We start from the raw sequence: 24,243 nt of genomic DNA on the forward strand, positions 1-24,243 counted from the left end.
TTCTTGCCATTTTAGAGGGTAATTTATTAGCTGTAATGATCGGGGAAGGCATGGAAGCTTCAATATAAGCTCAGATTTCATTTTGAGGTCTCAGCTCAGAATGTAAATAATCAGAAGTGTATTTTTGGAGTCCAAAGTTTATTTTTAACATCTTGGCAGTTGCCAGCACTTAAAGTATGCTGTGCTGAAGCCAGCCAGCGTGTGTTGAGAAATCACTGTTGAGCGTGCTGCCAGTTATGCCAGTCTCTGCTGTTTCACGCTTCCTTCACAGCTGTCCCCAAGCCTCTTTGTATGATGTCCCTGTTGCAGAGCCTGGCCTTCAAGGTGTCTTCTGTTAGAGTCACAAGACTCAGCTTTCCCCTGTAAGCTTGCCCCTATTTTTGACACACCAAGCTGAGAAATGAAGCAGTCCTGTTCTTGCTTTGCGGGCGAGATCACCTTGAAAGTTGCAGTAGCTCCTGGAGGAAGAGGTTGAATGGAGACAGCGCTCATTTTGGCTGTCTGGTTTTAATCACTGCTCTGAGTGTGAGCTTTAAGTTGTGCAAACTTGGATTCCTCCTGTGCTATACAACTCTAGAAACTTTTCACATCTATCATTCTCACATGAAGATAAGTTCCATTTATTTACCATTACAGGCAAGTAGTTTGCAACGTTAACCCACAGCTTTCTGCTCTATCTCCCCTATAAATGTGATCCTGTTAGACAAGTGAGGTGGGTTCATATTCCAAAAAAATTAGGTTCCCCTTTCTCCAAGCATTTTTGGTGCCCAGGAATATTATTTTATTATATCAGTTATTTAAGCTGGCACTTAGTATTAAAAGTGGAGAATCTTGAAAAGTAATGTTCCTTACTCAATATGTTTTTTGAGGAAATCTTATTAGGGTTTTGCTTCAGTTTATGAGAAGAGATAACTGCCTTAGGTATGACATAGGTCTGCCACAGATACTGTGCTCTCTGGGCTAGGAACAGCATGACTTATATGAACTGCGAATTCAGATTAGATTTATGTATTGCAGTCACCTAAACAGCTAGGAAAAACAGGAGAATTCTCTGGGCAAAGTCCATTTTAAGATGGGACCATGACTGGTCAACTGGATACATTACAAAAAGGCAGAAGAACTTAAATTCACTTTTTTAAATTCAAGGAAGATCAAAACTGCTACAAGTGAGAAATGTCCTTTGCATCAGGATAACTTTATTCATTGAAATCTCTGTTATGGTCCCATACATGCAGCAGTCCTTGTGATACACCTAGTTGGATGTTTTCAGTCCTACTGCATATATGTTGTGTGCTTCAGAAGCTTTCTGTGCTTTGGCTGCATACTTTATCCTGAACTTGAAACAGTCTTTTAATAGCCTTTTCAATGAGTGATAATGATCTAAACACCACAAAATCCTTTTTTTTAGTGTGATTATTGCCCCTTTCCTTAGAGTTGGATTTCTAGACATGGAACTCCCATTTTAGCAAAGGTAATGCAAATACCTGGATTTGGTCCCGGAATTTCACTTCGTAACTGTTTAAAATTGATATTAGAGGTGGCAGTTCTGTTTCATTCACTGTGAGTCTTGGCTTCATCCCAGCCAACATTAACTTTCAGTGAACCAAGGTAAGCTCGTGGCAATGAACGTACCCACAGAAAAGTGACTGGGTGAGGTGCAGCGCTGACAGCTTCTGTAGGGAGTTACAGCTCAGGGTCTAACGAGATGACTGGAGTTGAAGTTAAACAAGGAAACTTGTTATTTTTCACTTCAACATCTCTGTCCTGCAAGAATCTTCTTCAGGGTTTGTATTGTGAGGGAAGGTGAAATAGAGAGGGTCTTACAGTCTGTACTCTAAAAAGAACAGCAAAGCTAACTTTCTCCAGGCAAGCCAGATCCTAAAACCAAGTTCTGTCATTACACTGTCATCACCAGGCAATGGGGATAGCATTGTATTCGGAGGATATCTGAATGATCTCTTCCCAGAAGTGGAAAACTTGGAAAGGTTAATCTTCATAAGGCTGTACAGGAGTGCTGTGAGAGCTGCAGGAGTTTGATGGAGGACTGGCACGAGCTGCATTTGAACTTTGAGGCGGATGAGCCATGAAGTCTGCTGTGAGCATCGTGCCCTTCCTGCTTTGTCAGGCTTGTCTTGCTTCTCTGTTCGTTGGCCCTCCTCTTCATGACCTTTCTCTACTGCTCCCATATAAATGTCTTATCTCTTCACTTACGTTTTTCTGTCCCTGCCTCTGCTGAGGAAACAAGTCTCCCGAGGGCACGGAGTTCAGGCTGTCTCTGCACAGTAAACAACCTGCTGCCACCAGATGACTTCGGTGAATAAGGCTCATGCTATTACATGCCTGCAGATCTGCCCTTACATGTGTAGTTGGTGTGCTGGCTTTACCCTGCTGAGCAGCCAAGCTCCACCACAGCTGCTCTCTACCTCCTCCTCTAAGGAGATGGAGGAGAAAATATGATGAAAAGGAAAAAAAGGGCTCACGGATTGAGATAAGGACAGGGAGATTGTTTTACCCTGACAATAAGTGGTGAGCAGACTCAGCACAGGGAGATTAAAATAATGCTCCTGTGGGGGCTCTCCATGGGCCGCAGCCTCCTCCAGGCCACATCCACCTGCTCCACCAGGGGCTTCTCCACCCGCGGGGGGGCTGCAGCGTGGAGATCTGCTCCATGTGGGACCCATGGGCTGCAGGGGGACAGCCTGCTCCACCAGGGGCCTCTCCACAGGCCGCAGGGGAACTGCTGCTGCCTGCCTGGAGCAGAATCAAATCTGCTGTCACAGAGGTGCACCCAGCATTAGGGAGCTGATGGGCTCAGCTCTGGCCAGCTGCAGGTCCCTTTTGGAGCTGTCTGGAGCTGGCTCTGATCTGACAAGGGGCAGCTGCTGGGCTCTGCTCACAGACACCACCCCTGCAGTCCCCTGCTACCAAAACCTTGCCATGTAAGCCTGATAAGTTGGGCAGTGACGCATAGTTAGCATTCTTAAAACCTGCAAACATGGTGGTTTTCAAGGAGGTCAGCAGGCTTGTTTTCCATGGCTGTCTTCACTTTATGCTTGAATCATACTTGAAAGGTTTTTTTGTAGGTCTATTGTGTTGTGAAATCAGGACATCTTATTATGATTTTTCAACTTAATTTTTTCCTAGTTGAAGACAGCCCTGCAACCATGATGTGACTTGTAATCAGGGAAATTTGTTACTAGGTACTGACAAACAGATGACTTCTGAGGTACCCGCAGGGGAGAAATTTGTAAGCTACAGTAAGTAAGCCTCACCATCCTGCAGATTTATAACCTACAAGAAGTAAGCCATTAGCACTAGCAGTAATGTTAATTTTCTTATCCTCCTTAATGAGAAGAATTTTTATCCTGGAAAGAGGTATTAAAACATTTCAGTGCATGGAAATCTTTTCAGAATTTTTAACCATACAGATTTCCTTGGTCACTTATGGAAGGGCCATAACAAAATAGTTTGCTTTGCAGATCAAGCATGAAAAATGCCTGTGCATATGGTTCCCTCTCCCTCTAACACCTGCGTTCTTAAGAAAAGTAATTAATTTGTTGGCTATAAATATTTATATACTTGAGAATGGGCACCTCTTTTCAAACTGTTTAATACACATGTTTTTTCAAGTGGTCAGTCTTCTTTGTCTGCTGCTTTTCCTGTAGCTAGTTTGTGTGCACGTCCTGGGTCTTTCTTGCATAGACTTGAAGTAATTCCCAGCCCTTGGCAGAAACATGGAGCGCTGATAGCCTGGAACTGTGCAGCACCATGCTGGAGTGATCCCATTGCTCCCTCAGACAGTGCTGCTGTGGAACAGGGATTGCAACATCCAGCTTGTTTTGACTAAAACTGAAATCTCTCATTTCTTGCAGTAAGCTCTTACTTCCTTATGCTTTTGTTTTTTTTAGTGGGAGAAACCTTCACTGCATACATGCTATGCAGGAGTCTGTTGCTGCCCTCCCTTAGTGAAATATATGGGAAGCTTTCATTTTTTCACATGGTTTCTAGAATTTCTTTGCTGCCTTTAAACTCATTATTACCCCTATTACCATTATTATATCCATCAAGACGATTCCTACACTTAGTCTTGAAGAATCTCTTACCCCAACGAGGGTTCAAAACCTCTTCCGTTGTTTTTGAGAGGCAGGAGGCTGCTTCATGCGGAAGTGATGGAATGAATATTTGTCTTCTGGAAATGAAACTTGTCGTGTGCCCTTAAGCAATTTTTGTGCTGTTCAGCTGCACTTACAGTGGTGGTACTTTGATAAGCCAGTTTAATATTGAAATAGGGTTTATAAATTGGAATAAGCTTTTTTGATTATTTATTTAGTATTTCATTTTGCAAATGGCTTTCTTTCCCTTATCCTTTTGCATGTATCAATTGCTTAGTCTTGTGGACACAGCTGAAGTGGTTCTGCTCTCTTATGAAAATCCCTTCTAGGCATTTTAGAGAGGAATAGATATTCCCCAATGGAAAAAGGAAATAGAAAGAACTTACTTTGGGATATACTCTGCCTTGTGTAATTGAATCTTGCTTTCAGCTCATCAGTGAGTTTGTAAACATCTTTTAAATAAGAGACATTACCCCTGGTAACTCAGCTTTAACACATTTGATTCCTTGTTTAAGCTTTAAGCAGATTTTGCATGCTTGGCAGTGTAGGAGAATCCTTTATTCTGCAATATGTATTGTCTGATGAGCAGCCTTTCCAGTACAATGAAATACATTACTTTTACAAATGCCCTAGGGTCTGTCCCGCTTCAAGTACCTGTTTGTGAAAAATAAGAGGAAATTTCAGTATTTGTTCATCCAACACTTGCATTTTTTCACAATGAAGTTGTTATTTAAAGTGCTGATTTGTCGTTTTGTCTGCTGGAAACACAATTAGATGGCGTACTGATATCTGTAGGTAACATCAGATAAGTATTTTGAAGAATATTTTTTCCTCAAAGGTGTCTTTTCCTGTATCAAAGTACATATAACCATTGCTTCAGCTGGCTTAGTTATAAAAGAAGTGTTTCACTTTCTGTACAGCTGAGAACTGATGATCCTACTGCTGGAAAAGGAGTTCCAAATCTTAGCACAAGTAAATCTGTAAATAATAAAGTGGTCTGCTTTTTTTTTTTTAAAAAAAAAAAAAAAACAACTTCCTTGTAATATTTCAGCTGCTTTAGACTCAGGTATGTTTTCTGTACTCGCTTGGGAGCTATTATTTGTATTGTTTTATGGCTACAGATCTCTGAATACTCAGCTAAAGGTGCCTGCCTCTAGGTCTTGTTCAATTTCTGAGAGACCAAGGAGGGTTATTGAATTGTGTCCTGTGTGGCAGGTGCTGCTTATTGTACAGGTTTCTTATTTGAAGTAGAAAAGAGACCATGTCCTCTTCTTTAATCTCTAAACACAAATTGTCACAGTTTCCTTGACTAAAATGTAGCATTATTAACTTTGTCACCTTGCTACTATGTACAGAGCACTTTGGCACAGTCCTCTTGAAGCCTTTTGTGTGCCAAACCTGTAGAAGTCAGTCAACACATACTTCCATTCAATATTTATATATACTTGCATGAAAAATAATTCATAAGCCAAACCAGTTTTCTCTGTTCACGCTGCTTTAAATTGTGTCATTTCCTATACAGCCTTGGATGTTTCCTAAAGAGTCAGGGTCATCTACAGCTGGCATAGGGGTTTCTTTGAACTAAGTTACTGTCCTGTGGTGGGTTGGTGGGTTGCATTTGTTCAGCTGTGCTCTTGCTCCTCTTCCTCACCAAAACAGGGGGGAGAAAATGGGATAGAAAACTTGTGGGTTGAGATAAGGACAGGGAGCTCACTTGTCAGTTTTGCCCATGGCAGTAACTGGTTTGACTTGGGCAAAATTAAATCACCAATTAAAATGCTTATTGGGAAATTAAAACAACACTTTCCCCTTTCTCCTAGGCTTAGCTTCACTCCTCCATTCCTGACCCCTGCTTCCCCTGGAACAGCAGCTGAGGTCAGGCCATTGCAGCTCCTCTCTGCTGCTGCCTCCCTGACTCATTTTCCCTGCTCCAGAGTGGCCTTCCTGTGAGCTGCAGCCCTATGTGGCACAATCACCTGCTCTGGAGCAGGGTCCTACATGGGCTGCAGCGTGGATATCTGCTTCATCGTGGCCTCCATGGGCTGCAGGGGGATCTCTGCTCCAGCACCCAGAGCACCACCCTGTCTGACAGAGGTGCTCACAGGGCAGTTTCTCGTGCTTTTCCCTCTTCAGCTGCATTACTGTGGTGTGGCAAACACTGTTTGCTGTAGTCAGGCAGACTAGTCAAGAACTATTACTTTCAACCTGTGACTGAACAACAGGATCACGTGTGACCAAAAGAAAGGTGAGTAACAGCAATATTTGTCTGAAGGGCATACTACTTGTCCACTCATGGATCTAAAAGTGCTCCTAACATCATGCTGAAGAGTTAGGAAGGCAGAGACAGGAAGACATTTGGAGCAGAAAGCCCATGGGTTGGCTACTTCACTCAGTATTGAACTTCACTCAATATTGATGTCTGAGTTTCTATCATGCCATTATTATGGCATGATAGGTGCTGAATAACTCCTAATAAAACACTCTGAAAATCTGACTATGGCAAATAGCTTTTGCTGTACCACTTTTTAGGATCACCATTCCTCTTAGAGTTCAGAAGAGCGGGTGCTTATGGAAAACAAGTTGACCTCCTCTGGAGTAGTTCAAAGGACAGAGGCATCTGCACCTTCCCATATATCACCAACTTTATCCCGCTTCTGCCCATCTAGAGCTATTATCTTATGTTTTTTTTTTTTTTTTTGGGGGGGGGGGAGGGGAAGGGAATGGGCACACAGCTCCTGCACTCTCTCAACATTTATATGCTGACTCCAGGATTTTTGTTCCTTCTTGCCCTTCTGCTAGCATAAAAGTTAACTTTGGGGCGGAATTGGGAAATATGAAGTGAAAGAACTTGGAACATCTGAATCTTTTTCCCTTCTTTCAATGTCATTGTTGGTTAAACTCAGACAAGAATGGGGATTTGCACAGCCTTGCAGGTTATATGGATTGGAGGGATTAGAAATCTGGTAAGGGAAATCTGCTCAGTGAAATAGAACTGATTCAGTGCTGCTTTGGAAACAACTGTGCTTAACTCCCTGAAAAAGTGGAGCTAAAAAATTAAAGGTGGCTAAGTTGCAAGTATGATTTGGCTGTCAGTGTGTTCTTAGACTGATACACGAATATATGCATAACATGGCACTCACACCTGGCTGTTACCCAGACTTTGTCAGGTGTTGCTTTCCTTTGGCTAAAGCTGGATTCCAGGCTTTGTCCACTTTCCTCTTTTAAGATGTCTTTTTAAGAGGGCATCTTTTAAGACATTGCCATTGCTTTGTGATCCTTGAGCCTTGGAGGCAGCCAGTTTACAAGTTCTGAAATAAAGCATCCTTGTTTCATTTTATGTACTGTAAATAGCAGACCCAATCTCCTTTTTCTGATTCTTTTAGCATTCAGGATAACTATAAACCAGTATTTACTGGCAGTTGAGATCACTGCTCAAGTTCATGTTTGTGAAACAAAACAGACTTTGAGGGTCTAAGTGAGCACAATACTTCCATAGCTAGCAGTGATGTCATGCATTTCCTTGTCCCCTTACTAAATCACTCTTGAAGCAAATGCCAGGCTACTACCGAGGTTATCTTGTGGCTGTGGCATGTATTTCTAACTCCATAATTCTTGCTTTTCAGATCTGTAGTATAAAAACTTCTTTTGAAGAGGGAGGAGTAAGAAATTCTCAACCGCAATTGTGTTAATGAAGCTTTTTAACATAGAAAACAGCTTATTATGCCTCTGTAAGTAAAGACAACAATTAGGGGGAAAAAAAAAAGCTCTAAATGCTCAAATCCCTAGAAGTTCATTTTAATTTGTGTGTGTATATATGTATATATAATAAGAAAAATCACACCTTAAAAGATCTGCTGTTTTGGAATGAAGTCATCAGATATGGAAATGAAAATAAAACAAGATTTTTAATAAAGATTTTTAGAACCAGTCGATGATGCAGTGAATTTTCTATCCCATTGAATTTTCTATCACGTTAAATCTTTTAAAACGAAAGCCTGTCATCTCTTTAAAAAGATACTGCAATTCAGTCACAGTTCACTCATGACTGGAATTAGTGGATGAAGTGCTGTCAAGATTAAAACCAGTGCGTATGTGGGTGAGATTAGCAGCAGCCATTCAAATGGTGCTGGCTAGACTGTACAACGAAATGATCTCATCACGGCAGCTTTTGCTTTCCTCCTGCTGTTAATTGCATTTGATTGAACTGGGAACTGCTTCAGGGAAATACTTTTGCTTGGTTACCTAGTCCTTACTATCCTAGACTATTTTAAATGTGGTGCTTGTGAGCTGTTTCAGTACTGCTGGTAATACGTAGTCACCAGCAACGCTTTTTATGTGGATGGAGTTGCTGGAAGAGGTCTGTTTTCTTTAACTTCACATTTCCAATTTTATCATTTAGTTTATCTGCTGCTTGTACTACCCTTCTGCAAAATATGTTCTTCTAGTTCATGATAAGGCTGAATTAGGTTTCTGTTCCAAGTTAAGCTGTTCGCTTTTATCTTGAATTATTATAGAATAATAGTTGGGTTGGAGGGGACCTACAACAACCACCTACTCCAACTCCCTGCCTGCCTCAGGGCTAACCACAAGATAAATCACATTACTGAGGGCATTGCCCAAATGCCTCTTGAACACTGACAGGCGTGGGAGCATCAGGCACCCCTCTAGGCAGCCTGTTGCAGTGTTTGACCACCCTCACGGTAAATAAATGTTTCCTCATGTCCAGCCTGAGCCTCTCTGGAGCAGCTTTGTGCTGTTCCCGTGTGTCCTGTCATCAGTGAGCAGGGAGCAGAGGCCAGCACCTCCCTCCCCACTTCCCCACCTCAGGGAGGTACAAAGCAATGAGGTCGCCTCTCAGCCTCCTCTCCTCCAGGCTGGACAACCCCAGTGTCCTCAGATTCTCCTTTTCTTTCCTAGAAGGAAGGAAGAACCTTGAATAGATTCTAGAATAGAACCTAGAGCAGATTCTCCACTACCTCCTCCCTCACGGCAAGGGCCTCACAGTTTAATCTCCCCCTCACCTGCCCTGCCCGTCAGCCCAGCACTCCAGGTGGGGGACTTGGCCCACCAAGCCTGACTGATACCATAGCTCTGGGAAAGGACTAAAGCTTCCACTTCATCCCGTGTGTTCCCCGTACTGTACACCTTGGTAGGCAAGCATTTCAAACGTGCTCCTTGGGGCAGCAGAGACACTCCCGCAGGGCCGCACCATCCCTTGGCTGAACCCCAGCATTCATAATGGTGTCCTCCTCCCCCACTGATCCTGGTGCGAAGCCCTCTCAGACTCACCAGGTTATGGGCCCATAAATATCTTCTCTATCAAATGCTTTCATGCATAGTTTCCCCAGGTCTGAAATATTGACTGAAGCGGGGATTGTCATTCCTCTTTGTTTCAAAAGAAGGATGTCAAAGCTAGTAAGCAGTTGCCTCATTGCTTCTCGTCTGTTGGAAGGAAAAAGGACTGCGTTTTCAGGGAGTGAATCTGTGAAGAAATAGTCTTCTGTGTTTCTAAATAAACCCTGAGCACCTGGCTTACTGCTTATGTAAATGTAATATTATTAATATAAATATTTACAGGTTAAAGAAAGGAGAAATACCCAGAAGTACGAACTAATATAGCCTGGAAAACTGGTGTATGCTGGAAGAAACTGGCAGAAAGAGCACGACAGCTGTTAATCTGGGTGGCAAATGAAGCCTTGTCTGGACCTTACACTTGCCTGATCATTGACCAAGTGTGTTCTTCATAGCGTTTCTCTTGAGCTTTGACCCTAAGGCCATGAAGTAATAAAATGGGTTTTGGACAATGTGTCCTTTATGTAGTATTTGAGCAAGGAGAGACAAAAATCTGGTGGTTCCTGGAACCAGTTGTGGAGGGCTTTCTTACAAAACCACTTGAAGCGGGAGTGACAGAACCAGATGAAGTGGCAGTGCCATGGCAAAAGAAAAAATAAACAATGGCCATAATTGCTTGCAGGTTTATTGTCTGCAGAAACATCATTTTTGTTGTCAGTCTGGGGCTTCCACCACAGCTGTCAACAGCCTGTTGATGAATGTCTCAATTTCTCCTGCTTTTTGGAAGTAAGGAGCTTGCCCTTGGACTCTGGAGCTGTTTTCTGACCTAGAGTGGAGGAAAGAGACAAACACTTCGGTACCACACCTGTTGCCTGCCGGGTGGGTTTGTAGTGATTTCTCTTCATTTGTGCCTTTTTCAACACCTTGGGAAAAAAACACAAGGACCAGGGGAACATCCTGGTGTTTGTGAGGGTGTTTACAACCAGAAATGATTCCTGTGAAGAGCTGAAACTCTGAAAAGTTTGGCTCGAGCTGGTAACTGTATTAACCATCTGATCTCCAAAGAGCAGGAGTCAGACTCCCTGTGAACATCTCAAATTATTTTTGTTTTCCAACATCTATCTTAAATAACCAGGCTTTGCTGAAGCTGCCGGAGTCCTTTTATTAATAGTAGTGTCAGGACTTCTCCGTGTAACACGGGAAAGCAACGAAACCTGCTGTTCGTCTGTGATGCTCGGAGATGACGTCCTGCCCGGGGTGTTTTGCCATAACGTGGAATTCGTGAGAAGGACGTGCTTTATCTGGTTTTCTTTCTTTGTTTGTTTTCCTGCAGGAGGAGGAAGGTGACTGATAAGTTGCCTCGAGGATTACTTCATGTAGTGTGTACCCAAGATACATGAAGGCTGTTGAGGAATAGAAATGGTGTGCTGCATTTTAAGGAGAATAAAACTACTTTTTTTTTTTCTTCCCCATGAGACTTGTCTCTGTAAAGACGCCTAGCACAGAAATAGCAAAATTGAGCTTAATTTATACCTCCTATGGGTTTTTTTATGTCTTTCTAAGAACATAGGCAACTTTAAATAGACACGAGCAAAGTTTTGAGACGTGTTGTTAAAGCCTCTATATAATATGTAGTGGAGGGAATTTTCATACACCTGACTTCTACGTCTTGTTAATGTAGTTGTTTTCAACCTGATCACTTTTCAAGGTGAAATTTTAAAGAAGACATCAGTATTTAAATTTACATCACCACCGTGCTCATGTATGCGGAAAGCCTCATTTAGCTCTGAAGCCCGTAGGAAATCATGGAGGGAAGGGCTGCATTTATTTTGGTAGGTTTGTCCCAGAGGAAGAAAACTGGGGCTGAGAGTCCATCTCCAAGCATTGCCCATCTCCTTGGTGCTGAGAAATAGCGCTCAGGTGAGCACTGAAAAGAGGCTGAAAAATGTGTGCCCATCTGGTCTTATTGACCCTGTTATTTCTAAGGAACCATACAACCTTCTGTCCCAGCTTTCCTTGCTGGAAATGGTCACTGCTGGTCTTTGTGAGAACCGGAGAGGTGAGAGGTTTATAGGTGAAATGATGTGTGGTAGAAGAAAGTGCTTGACTATGGGATCCCTCTAATTTCTCAGTGCAGTGATGCACTGAGCCTTTTTGTGGGCACGGGGAGGTGAGCGGCTCAGTGCCCTTTGTTGCTCTTTCTGAAGGCAGCATGAAGGATCTGTTGCATCTTCTGATTATTGAGCAAAGCGAACTGTTGGATGGGCTGGTGTTTAACAATTCATTGCTTGCATAATTTTGCTTACGGTGAGGGGTTTAGGTTGCCTTGTCTAAGGACAATGCTTACAGTTGACTGATGGTGCACTTGTGGTTCCCATTATTGGCTTTCTTCCTCCTGCTTGAGTAACTTCTGAACTCTTGGTCAACTGCAATCACATTTGTTAGAGAATTAAAAAAAAAAAAAAAAAGCCAAAATAACCAAGTTCATACAAATCTGAATGCCAGTAGTTGGTTAGAGGGAAACTACTGCTTTCCCACAGGGACCTGCCAGGGCTGTTCACCCATACTGCTTTGCCGTCAGCTTTCTGCTTGCTTCCTAACTTTTGTTTTGCCACATTACATGTTTTTTCTTATTGGGGATTGCTGGGAGGATCGAAGAAGGCTCAGGGAAGTGTTCGTGCTGTTGTGGAACCAGCAGAGATTAGGGTTTGAAGAATGCAGATCCAAGACAGCTCGTTGCTATTTCAAAATAATGTTGTGAATTGAAATACCAGTGCTTGTATTTCTATTGCAATCCTTACAAATATACGATAAATATATAACATAATGACTAGGCCAGGTGTTTTCCAGATACATAATACCTGCTCTCCATCCCAGAGATCTTCAGCTGCCCAAAAACTCAAAAAACCACCAAGTCACCCAGCATGAGAAGGCTGTGAAGTTCCTGCTCTCCCTTGGTCTTCATTTTCATAGGTAGCAACCCCTGAGCTGCTGAACTCAGCTGTCTGCAGCTGCAAAGTTTAATTCCTGCAGAGGTCGGGCCCCTGGCATTACCTTGTGCATGTGAAATGAAAGCTCTGGTTATGGAAGACTTGAGACTTCCCCCTCTCTTCTGTCTGACGTGTTCGAGGTAGAGGAGCAATAAACGACCAATTCTTTTGGAGTTCTGGTCATCTAGGGAGGAAAGTCCATAAAGTGACCTTAAATCCACTTCCCTTAAGGGGCTAAACACTTTCAGTCCTTTTATGCACTCTTCTGTCCCAGTTCTTAAAATATTTCACTTTTCTTAGCTTGCACAATTGAATAAGTGGCTATCTTTTATTTCTTTTTTTAAATCCTAGTTCGCTTCCTTCTCAAGTTCGAGTTTCCTGTCTTTTATTTTTTATTTTGTTGGCTTTCTGCTCTTGTCCTCCCGTGGCTGCCTTGAATGCTTTTCCTGTCCTTCTGCATCGTGTGGGAAATGGCAGCAGGAAGAGAATCCATGCTCTTCTGGTGTCCCTCCTGTTATCTCTGTGAAACTCGAGCGCCGTAAGATTCAACCGTACATCTATGGAAGCTCTGACAACTTTTTCTTCTAGGGTTTCCTCGTAGCTTTAAAGAATAGAAGCATAATAATAAAGATACTGACTGCACTTTATAGATTAAAGTGGTCATTTTTCAGCCCTTTAGAAATGCTTTTGGAATAGCCGTGCTGCCAAAGTAGCTGGGCTTGCAATATTTTGTGAAAATACTCTATCAGTATGTGTGGGATTCCAAACTTTTGAGTCGATGCCTTCTCTGCATGAAATTGGTATCGGCTGCGTTATCTGGCATTTGGAAGGAGGTTTCTGAGTCATGCACCATGCTTGGTTGCCCTGCCAAATTACGAGGAGAAAAATCAGTATTTTCTTCATAGGGCTTTAAATTGCAATTGATGGGGAGACTGGGTTGCAAAAATGCTGTTTTTTTTTTTTTTTTGGTTTTGCTTTTTTTTTTTTCAGTGACATCTGTGGTGTGTATATATAGGAGGTTCCCAAGTTGGAAGCCAGAAGAGTATGTGGGAAGTGTGAAAGGGGGATGGGGAGGGGAACAAACAAGAAATTCAGACAAAAGGAAATTGGTGGTGCAACTTAATGCCTTCTCTTGGTGATATTGATAAATTTCTGCTGCTGTTCAAGCAGTCTGAATTATTCTCCTTCTGGTTCTGTTTCCTTTTGCTTTTCTTCTGTTGCCTGGAAGACATGAGTGGAATCCAGTAGGGCAAGAGGCTGCTTTTTCATTGTTTTGCTGCTCTCTTGCTAGCTATTGTCCTCTTGGCTCAGGCAATTCATGTCAGTCTTTGTGCGGCGAAAGAAAAATGTTTTTCCTTTTTTTTTTTTCTTTTTTTTTTTTCCTTTAAAGATTAAATTTCTGGACTCTAGATTGCTGTTATTTGAAAAGTAAGCAGTGTTAAATTCAGATTATCTCCCACCAACTAAAGCATTTTTCCTTGCGATGCCAGCTTCAGCACTCTATTCATTTGAACACACTTATTAAATTTGCGGGCCAATTTCAGGGTAAAGGAGCCTTGCAATCCAGTTTCATTTTTTAATGTACTTTGTTTAAACAAAGGAGCTAAGCAAGACAGTGCATTTTATGATTTTTATTTTTTTATTTTTTTTGTCAGGAGCGAAAAACAGATCGCTGACAATGTTGTGTGTTTTCAACAGTTGGAAACAGAGCCAATTTTGCTCTTAAGTAGGAGCAGAGCTGTTACACCCGGGAAAGTAATGCAGCGTTGAGCAGTGTCACTGAGATCTTGTCAGTTCGGGCTGACTTAGTTCTGTTCTTTACTACATCCCTGATTATTTATAAACGAAGATCATTTCTGAGGGCACTCTTGAAACAGCACTGAAACGTAGCTATGTTTGCTAGTTTGAAAAGACACTTACAGATGGACAGAATAGCACAAAAAATGAGACATTTAGATCTCTTGTAAGTAACTATTTTTTCAAGTAGTGTTTGCGTGTTACTCTTTCTTCATTGCCCTGATTTTTCCTGCACTAATCGATGGTGGTACAGAAAATGTATTGAAAGTGGAAGATACCATAACCATTGGTGATTATTGTTGCTTTTATTTTTTTCAGGCATCTATTAACAAGCTAAAAGTGACAGAACCATGGCTCAGTTTCCAACACCTTTTGGGGGTAAGTCATTTGTAGTGTATCCCGAACTGTTCTTATATGCAAAAATTCTGCATAAATGTGTTGTTTTTCAAGTATGTTCTGTATGGAAGTGTTCATGGAAATGCATCTGCCTGAGGTGGTAGTTTATCAGTCTTGTGATGTTTTTGCAGACCCATGAGAGAACACGCATGAAATTTTGTGGAGACATCTCAAAAGAGCCAAGCAGAAAAGCTGCATGTTTCCCTTCTTGTGCATTGATCCATTGCAGTCCTTCTGTTTGTTCGTAACTGTGGGGCAGATCCAGGCCACTCAGTCACTGACAGTAGGGCAAAGCCTCCGTCTGCAGTTACCTAGCTTCATCTGCTTGTTTTAAGTTTCCTGACTCGGTTCTGTCTGCATTTCTCATATTTTATTTCAGAGGAAATTCTAAAGTGCCATTTAAATATTATAAATTCTTGCTGCCTAAGCACTATTTGTGGTTGAGAAGTGGAAGTGCTTTTTCTTTTAGGACTCCTGGACTTTTTCATTGCTGAAAAGTATGGCAGATGCTTTTGTATGCCATCACTTCTAATTTCTTTCCTGTATTGTACCATAATCTGTGTTTAGATAAGAAAAGTGCTGTGATTTTTAGCACTCCATTTATAACAGGGGAAGGTAATACATCTTGAACTTCATTTTTTTGGTGAAAAATCTAGAAAGGGCCCTGTTAGTGCAGTACAGACATTGCTTTTTGCTACCCATATGAGATACATTTTTGAGCAATCCGTGATCCAGTTTTTTTGCAACTTATCTGAAGGAAGATGACGAAGATAGATTTCAGTGCTGAAAACTAGTAAGTAGTGGAACTAGTTTGGTTCCCCTTGAACTGAATGATGCATCCGTGACATGCTTTTCTCTGAAAATATAGATATGATTCTAATTATGTCTATAAGTATTTGTGTATGAATTCGGATGCAAAAAATGCGTGTGTAGGTATACGTGTATACAAATATATGAATATATATGGAAGTCTAGTTTTTGGGATGTGATATAGCTAGGAACTCAATTTCTAACTAGTGTTAGTGTTTCAGTAAGAGACTTTAGCAAAAAAGCATGTTATTCAGAGTGTGTTGTTAGAGAGACACGGTTCTTGTTAAACACGATTGATTGGATGCAATCTCTGCCAGTCTGAAAAAATCCATGAAGTACAACAGAAGGAACACATCTTTGCAAGTGGTAGCTAGAACAAACATATAATTGGAAACTGTCATTCACTGCCTCGGTTATCTTGAAGTCCAGCCCTCTGGAACTGCATCTTGGAGCAAAACTAGCTACCAAAAGTTTTCATCAAATAAACTCACTGAACAGTGTCCCATAAGATACCCTTCTAGGTTGCGTGAAATGTTGGGAATAGCTTCATTTCATCTGATTTTCACAGTCTAAGAAAGTCGTGACGTGAATGGAATCTGCTGGTTTGGACTGGAGTTCAGGCTGCGCTTTGCATGCACTGTATTTAAACACATGCGTGCGTTCTTAAGGGAACTCTCCTCTTCAAAGCATTCTCCTTTGCCATGTTTAGAAAGTTCTTATTGCTTTGCAGATGGATAGCATCTTTCTTTTTTCAACTTTATGTATTGCCATTTGATCTTGCATATGTTGTCCAGGATCCTGTTAGCTGTACGATGTGGCTTTAGGAAGGAATGAATTTACTATTTCTTCTCAAACAGCTTTTCCGATCTGGCTGCTCTACAAAGAGTGGGTTGAAATAAATATGTGGCTAATGTAGTTCCTGGAGTATCTTTAATTTCAAATGTGGTGTGAGGGAAGTCTGTTTTGATATTTGTACTTAAAACAAATCTACCAGGTAGCAGCAAATCTCCTCTTAGATGAAGGACAGCAGAAGTCTGAGATTGTTATGAGAGGAAATAAATGGGGTTTTAAAGAAAATTCCAGTTCTTATGGGGAAACGTATTCCCCTTTCAAGAATGCAACATTTTCTGCAGTCACTGATCAAGATGCAGATGAAATTTATGCAGTCTCCATCTTGGGAGAGCCCTTGCTCCAAATGAGTGATCTCTGGTATTCCTCTCCATGTAAATATAAATAATTTTCATTTTGTTTTTATTTAAATAATTTCTTTTTTAAAAATCTTCCAAAATCATCTTGGGGAATGGGAATGGAAACAGCACAGCACCCACCACGTGAACTGGGCTGACTCACTGATGTTCTAGAACACTGTTCATTTTAAGGATGACATTAACAAAATTGAATGAGCATAATAGGATTTTTTTAATTGTCGGGAAGAATGTGTGGTGTGCTCGACCTTCTGTTGATTTGTCCAGGGAAAAAAAAATGCCCATTTTATGTACGAGAGTGCACTGCTTCACTTTGGCAGATGAGATGATTGCTGAGCCTTCTGTAAGAAAAGATGGTATGGTCTGAATTTCTGGGTTGACGTGTCTGGTGCCAGGAGTTGGACTCGATGACCCTTGTGGGTCCCTTCTGACTCGGGATATTCTATGATTCTATGATTCTATGGTTAGAGGGCTTGCTACTGTGTTCAAGAATAGCTTTCCTATGAGTCAATTTTGTGGTTTGATGACTGCTTCCTTCGCATCCAAATACATCGAAATGCCTCACATCTTCTGTGTTGGCATCCAGGATCTGAAGCCACGAATGATGTCTCGATGCTGGGAAGGATCCTACTTCATGCCCTCCCATAGATCTCATTGTTTCCTCCAATAACAAAAGATGGAAATGAGGCAGTATCAGAGATGCCATTCAGAGCTCTTGTGAAGAGGCTGCTACATTTGCTTGGCTTAACTTCATCTCTTTTGATGTTCATATCCTCCAAAGGAGATCTACTGTTTCAATACCAACCAAGTCTCCATCTGGAAGAGTAAATACTGACCATCATTTGTTCTGGTTTCAGGGAAACCAGAGAAGAAATAAATAAATTTTGTTTTAAAATAGTTAATAGAATACATTTTTGGTTACCTCGCGCCATAGGAGTTTTTAGTTATGAGTTGTATTTCCTTCTTTGGAGAAGGATAGGAAGAGATGTTCTTTGTTGTTTGTGGTGTTTTTTTTTAGGGGGAGTACTGGAGTCATCTATACCTCAAATTGAGAGAGAGAGCGCCAGAGAATCATTACAAAAGTCACAGTATTTTTCTTTCTCCCCACATTGTGTTCAAGAATTTTTCCCTCCAAGTGTAAATTACCACATCCAGCCTTATGATCTCATGCCAGAGTAGTCATGTTTCCTTTACAGGGGGATGGTCATCTGCCATTACTTGGCCTATACTAGTTGGCCTAGCCCGTATATTGGTCAAAAAGTCTTAACACTATCAACTTAATCAACACTCCTGCCAGGAGTTTGCAAGAAGATGGAGGTGATAGTTCCTTATGTAAACTATTGTGTTTTGGCACATTCATATTCAAAGGAGAATCCCATTTCATCCTCACTGGGAGCACAGCTATGAAACCTGTTTACAGTGCCTCTTGTTTCTTTGGACTAATCTTAAAATGTCTTTTGTTTGAGTGAGATATTATCAACCTGCCTTCTAGAAATACACAGATTATCTGAAACAGAGATGATAATTTTTTTTTTACCAAGAATATAGCTTTCCTTTCATTAACAAAACCAAACATTTAAAAGGATGTTTCTCTTCCCCTTGCCCATTTCATTTTCTCTCCAAAGTATGTTTTGCCACATGAAAGTAGTTTTTGAATGGAAGAAATTTAGGAGGCAGGAAATTCTCATGTTCTTCTTAACTGCTGAGTTTGATTCTGACTCAGCCTGCAAGCAGTTTGAAGTACTTGCTGTGGATATTTGTGGTCCCTATTACCTGAAATTGAATCTCTGAGAATTTAGTGCTGAGACAGAGCAAATGCTAGATTTCCTTGTTATTTTCACAGAACACTGATTCCATTAACTTGGATGCCTTCAGATCATGACATGCCTGTACAGTAGGAGTTACAGGAAGTCGCACCAGCACAATGTACTTCTCCAGATGTTGAAATCATGATGTGTTACTGGTCTACAAATTGTTGAGACATGCCTGCAATATAATGTTAGATAGTTCGTTGGAGGTCTCAGGTAGAAGATGAGATGTTGTGTTTGCTCTGAGTACAAATAATCTGAAGGATGAAAGTGAAATGTCTGGAAGAGGAGAGAGAGTGATCTGTTGCAAACATGAAAGTAGAACTAAAGAACACATTGTAGGATCATGGCATTGTAGAAGGGGTAGTAAATCTCAGCGTAAACTAAATATTTACCTCTGGATTAGGAGCGTGGTGTGAAGAATCTGGTCCTTGTAACGTACTCTTACTCAGACTTCTCAATCTTAAAAAGAATGATGAATGTACTTCACTGAACTGTGCTGTTGTTTCCAATGAAAATTGTTAATCATCTGGTTTCATCACACTTTTCATAGACGAGTAAGGGAAGTTCTCCTCTGGTGCTTAGGGACATGGTTTAGTGGGTGATACTGGTGGTGGGGGGATGATTGGACCAGATGATCTTGGAGGGCTTTTCCAACCTTAATGATTCTGTGATAATATTCTATAAGTACTGACTGGCTATTTTGGGATTCATGGAACTTGCAACTACAGACTTTGGAGGAATAGCTTCTATTTTTTTGTATGTTGTTTTCATAGGTCTGGTATGGTGTGATTTAATTATACTCAGAAATAGGGATTTTTTTTTTAGATGTTTCTTAATTTTGTTTTTCTGTCTCTCTTCAACTAGGCAACCTGGATATCTGGGCTATTACTGTGGAGGAGAGAGCTAAACATGATCAGCAGTTCCACAGTCTGAAACCAACATCTGGATTTATCACTGGTAATGAAATAGTTTTCACTTCTAATTTCATTTAAGTAAATCTTAACTAATGAGTCTAAATATGTACAGAGCTGCCTGGGAGACGATAGGGCATAAGAATTTAAAAAACGGAACAAGTCTTACTCACTTCCCATCCTATTTTTCATTTGCCTTACTACATCAACTCCACTTTTTCTGATATTTTACTGTAAACACTATACCTGGTTTATGCCACTTGCTTTTTTAAGTAAAATTAAAACGATTTATAGCTGGCTCTATACAGCAGCTGTATTGTGTAGAGGCAGCTGATAATTATGAACTGCAGAGTTACAATTCAGAATGTAGAATCACCCTGATGCTTAGTAATATTTATAGTGCTTTAATGCCCTCGGTGAATTAACTCCCTGTCCTGAGCCTGGCTGAGATAGCATTAACTTTCTTCGTGGCAGCCTGTGTGCTGCTGTGTTTTGCAGTGTTGATAACACCATTTTGGCTATTGCTGAACAGTGCGTGCACAGCTTCCAGGATTATCTCTTTCTCACACTGCTCCCTGCAGTGAGTAGGCTGGGGATGGTTAACAAGTTGGGAGGGGACACAGCTGACCCAAACTGACCAAAGGGATATTCTGTACAGGCATGCTCAACAGCAACTACAACAACTAGGGGAGGTGGATGCAATTTTTTTCAAGGTAGCCATTGCTCAGAGACTGGCTGGGCATTGGTTGCTTGAAGGAGGTGGTGAGTGATCACCTTTGCATCACTTGGTTGTTTTATTTTTTTTCCCCCTCCCTCTTTCAATTATTAAAACATCTTTATCTCAGTCAACAAGCTTCCTGACTTTTCACACTTCAGCTCTGCTTATTTTCTCCCCCCTCCTGCTGGGGAGAGAGAAATTAGTGAGTAGCTGGTTGGGTCCTGATTTCTGCTGGGATCAACCGGCTACACTAACATACTAATAGACTAAGAAGTCTGTTTAAATAAAGATCTATTAATTTAACTGAAGTCTGTTTCAGAAACTGATTGTTTAAATTAGTGCAATCATTGTGGGTGACCTTTTAAAGAAACTAAATGGCAAAAAATGATGTAATTTGTGGGAAGCAAGGCTGTGAATAAAGGCTGCATTGGTCCTGCTAAGTTTTCATTTAAAACCACCAATTTGCTTCAGTTTTAAAGTCAGTATGGTGTCTACTTTTGTTTTGTTTTGTTGCATTAAATTCCCTTAAGTGCTATCTAAAATCTTTTGCTCAATGGAAATAAATGCAAGGTAAAGCTATGTTCTACTTTCTTTCTGCTATCTGCCCATCAAGAAGATTTCCAGCGTATGAAATCAAAATTGGATTCTTAGCAGAGTCTCATCACACCCATACATAGCTCCAAGTATACAATTTGATTGTTCCTGCTCCTGTTACATGACAGACTTGACACAAAATCTGTTGTAGTTCAGTATGTAAGCTAGTACAGTTTTTATCGACTTTCTGTGATATTTAGTGATATTTCTAGTTTGTTTACAAATTTCCTTTGCAGGCCACATTATTTCCAAGTGCCTAATCCTTTTGTATTGTTTTTCTATCCTTATTTCTAATTGATATTTGGAAAATGATTGAAATGTACCATTATTTTCTTGCTTTATCTTGGGTTACACATCAGGGTAAAGACCACTTTATTTTGTTTGTGGCAGCTGACTGGCCCTGTACTACCAAAAATCTAGGATAGAGTTGGTATTGATATATAATTTCTTTGAAGGGAAAAATCATGTTCTCACCAAGCACATGATTCCTGTAAAGAGAGCCATTGACACAAATTAGGGACTGTAAACTGTTGAGTTTTCTGTTGTACTAAATGTCCAATTGACTTCATGTGGTGCTGACTGTTGCAGACCGAAAAAGTATGTCCTTGTTGGAAATACCTTGTAGGTTCTTGAGTGACAAACCATTAAATATCATGCTCTGTTATATATGTATAGCATGAAGTATTTATGGCTTTGCTGTTGCTTCTGATTTAGATATTTTGACTGATGATTTCCTCTTTACTCTTACGGGTATTGTTAGCATTTTCTGAAATGATGTCCTATTTATTTTACAGGTGATCAAGCTAGAAACTTTTTTTTTCAGTCTGGGTTACCTCAACCGGTGTTAGCACAGATATGGTGAGTATATGGAGGAAGGGGGAGATTGCAGTTATGTTGGAGCATGAAGCTCACTTGTACAGACTTGGGCAGTAATTGTATCTGATATTCTGGGGTTTAAAATCACCCGTTTTGTTCAGTGTGCTTTCAGAAGTCTACAAGGCAAATACGCTTTATAGTATTGTTTAGCTGAGTTTTTAAGTTACTTATCCAGTTACTGGAAGTAGCCATCCTTCTAGAAATGGCATTTGTGAAGTTGGTGATTTGGAACTCTCCTTGCAAACTACCAAATGCTTTCAGTTTTGTTAAAACGATACTAATGCAATCATTAAGCATATTAAGTAGTAGTCAAATTCTTTCTAATTAGACAGCCTGTGCAAGACTTGTAAAACTTATTACCACATTAAGACTGACAATAGACTGTTTTCATTGTAGTTGAAGATACAGTTTGAAAGCTTGAAATTTTTAGTATTTCTTGGTGAGTTTAGACATCTCACGGTCTTCATTGCTGTACATTACACATCACAGATACTTCTGCAGTCTCGCAGTTTTCTTCATGCAGGAGAACTTTTGCTGTAAATTACATGACCCTTCTGGATTTGGAAGTGCTAACTGTAGACTATTTATAATTTGCAGTAGTTATATTACTACTAAAACCTTCTAGAGTGGAAAAAGCAGCAGAGCAGTGCATAACTTTCAACAAATGTGCTAACTTTTTCTCTGATGTTAGCTGTTTGAAAGAGAGGGTCATTTATTGCACTTATAACAACTTTTTGTTGTAGAAAGGGCTTCAAAAGGCAGAGTCTTGCTCTGACTGGAGGAAGAAAGTTATTTCCTTGCAAGAAAAACAATCACTTTGGAAATATGCGTGCTTTAAAGAGGGACTGGATTTACATGGCTTTTAAATAAATAGCTTATTTTCTTTTCAAATGACTTTTGTCTTACAAATGTCCAATCTGGTCTTGTTACCTTATTTGCTAGAAGGCTCGGTGAAAGTTCAAATGTCCCTGTGGAACTTATCTTGCTTCTTAATTAAAGAGTGAAAGACCTTTTGTCTTACACAAGACATCCTTTCTCCAAAAATGTTCCATAGGCATTAGCTTTAAATAGGTGTTAACAAAACTAAACAGTTGTAAATAGTCTGAGTAAAAATCTCTTCCTCTCTGAATTATTCAGTTTTTCAGCCTCTTGAGAGGGAGAGAATCATTCCACTAGTTCTGTAGTTGTCATAGAGACAAGACCTGAACTTGCACATTTTTTTAAATAAAGCTGAACTAAAACTTCTTCGTGCTGCCTTTCTAAATCATACTAAAAATGTAGGTATCGCTCTCATTGTCTGTCTTCTTTTTTCAATCATCTCTGAATTAAGAGAAGTAATTATGTAAGTTAAAGTCTAGATCAGTTTTCTGAATTCTTAGTTGGAACTAGAATAACCAAGTAAGACAATATTTGCATAGTGGTTGTAAAAATAAGAGACCTCTTTAAAAAAAAAAAAAAAAAGAAGAAAAAGGAAAAAAATCAACCCTTTTTCCCACCACTTGAATGATTTAGCTCTTTTGATGAATCAGTGAATGTTTGTTTGTAACCTACCACATATTACTGCTGTCCCACAGAAACAATAGAAGTTAGGCTGTTTAGCAGCAAGAAGTCCTTTGCAGCCTCCAAAGGACGTCACAATATGCTCCAGACTGCAGTGAAAAATGTGAATCATTGTTTGCCTTAGCTCCCAGGGGTAAGATCTGTAAGCAGCACTTGCTTTGTGGATTTAGAAGTTAACAGCAATATTCTGAAAGTTGTCTATCCAAATTTCTATTAACATTGATGTAGGACTGTGAATATTTTAACAGAGGGAGAAAATCTGCCATAAAAAGCCCAGAATCTCTGTAAGAGATAAGACCTACATAAAATACTTTTTATCAGTATTTCTTAAACAGATGGAAATGCTTACTTTATATAGCATGTGATTGAGGAAGATAGATAGAGGAAGAGAAGGGAAGGTAAAACGCTTTCAGAAAGGAAAGTTATTATTCTGAGTTACAGCAACTTGTACAAGTCTTCAGATTAATTTTCTGATCCTAAACATACGGAAGCATGGGCATATTGTATGCTGCAATATCCTCAATGAGCTGACTTGCTTGAATCCAGTTTATTATATGAATGTCTGTAAGGTAAGAACCTAGCATTTGTTTCATAAAAGGCCACCTACAGCTGTGTGTAGACAAACGTACGCTAGTACAAAGTTCCATCTGGTTTGTTGGCCATGGAAGTTCTTGTGTAGAAAAATAACAACTGGGAAAGGAATTGCAGGGGTTTGGCCTAATGAGTGACAGTCCAGCTTTCTGAGCTTTCTGCAGAAAAACCAAGCACTCTTTGACTTTCCAAACATATTATCTCATGACTGAGAGAATTTTGTTTAAGTGAGCTGTATAAGAATTGTAGCTATCTTACATTTTAAGTAAACTTGAGTTGCTTTTTTTTTTTTTTTAATCATGAAAAAGTAGTTTTTACTAGAACTTCAAGAAATACTAGGTAGCTGAGTATCAGTTAAATGTTTTCTGCTTCAAGGGCTGCTTTGATGGTATTCTGCAGTTGGTGTAATTGTTTTCTAAGATGAGACTCTGAAGAGTGTATCTTATTTAAGTTTCTGCTATTAGTCAAAGCTTCCTTAGTACTCATTTTCTTTAATACAGCAGCTCCATGCTTTTTAGCACTGAGAATTCCTGTGTCCCTTCTATGCTGCATTCATGTAAGAAAAAAGAGGTCTCCGTGT

At 40.2% G+C, this 24,243-nt stretch overlaps 1 protein-coding gene across 8 annotated transcripts in view; it reads left to right on the forward strand.

Moving 5' to 3' along the window:
* The window catches only part of ITSN1 (intersectin 1), a 123,524-nt gene that overhangs the window by 12,561 nt on the left and 86,720 nt on the right, over positions 1 to 24,243 (forward strand). For all 8 annotated transcript variants that reach the window (XM_038166076.2, XM_038166082.2, XM_038166086.2 and 5 more), the window contains exons 2-4: positions 14,510 to 14,569; positions 19,278 to 19,370; positions 21,431 to 21,494. In XM_038166076.2, coding sequence (XP_038022004.1) covers positions 14,542 to 14,569; positions 19,278 to 19,370; positions 21,431 to 21,494 — 185 coding nt within the window. In that variant the 5' untranslated portion in view covers positions 14,510 to 14,541. The remainder of the gene's footprint in view (positions 1 to 14,509; positions 14,570 to 19,277; positions 19,371 to 21,430; positions 21,495 to 24,243) is intronic.

Source organism: Anas platyrhynchos, chromosome 1, assembly GCF_047663525.1.
Source record: "Anas platyrhynchos isolate ZD024472 breed Pekin duck chromosome 1, IASCAAS_PekinDuck_T2T, whole genome shotgun sequence".
NCBI lineage: Eukaryota > Metazoa > Chordata > Aves > Anseriformes > Anatidae > Anas > Anas platyrhynchos.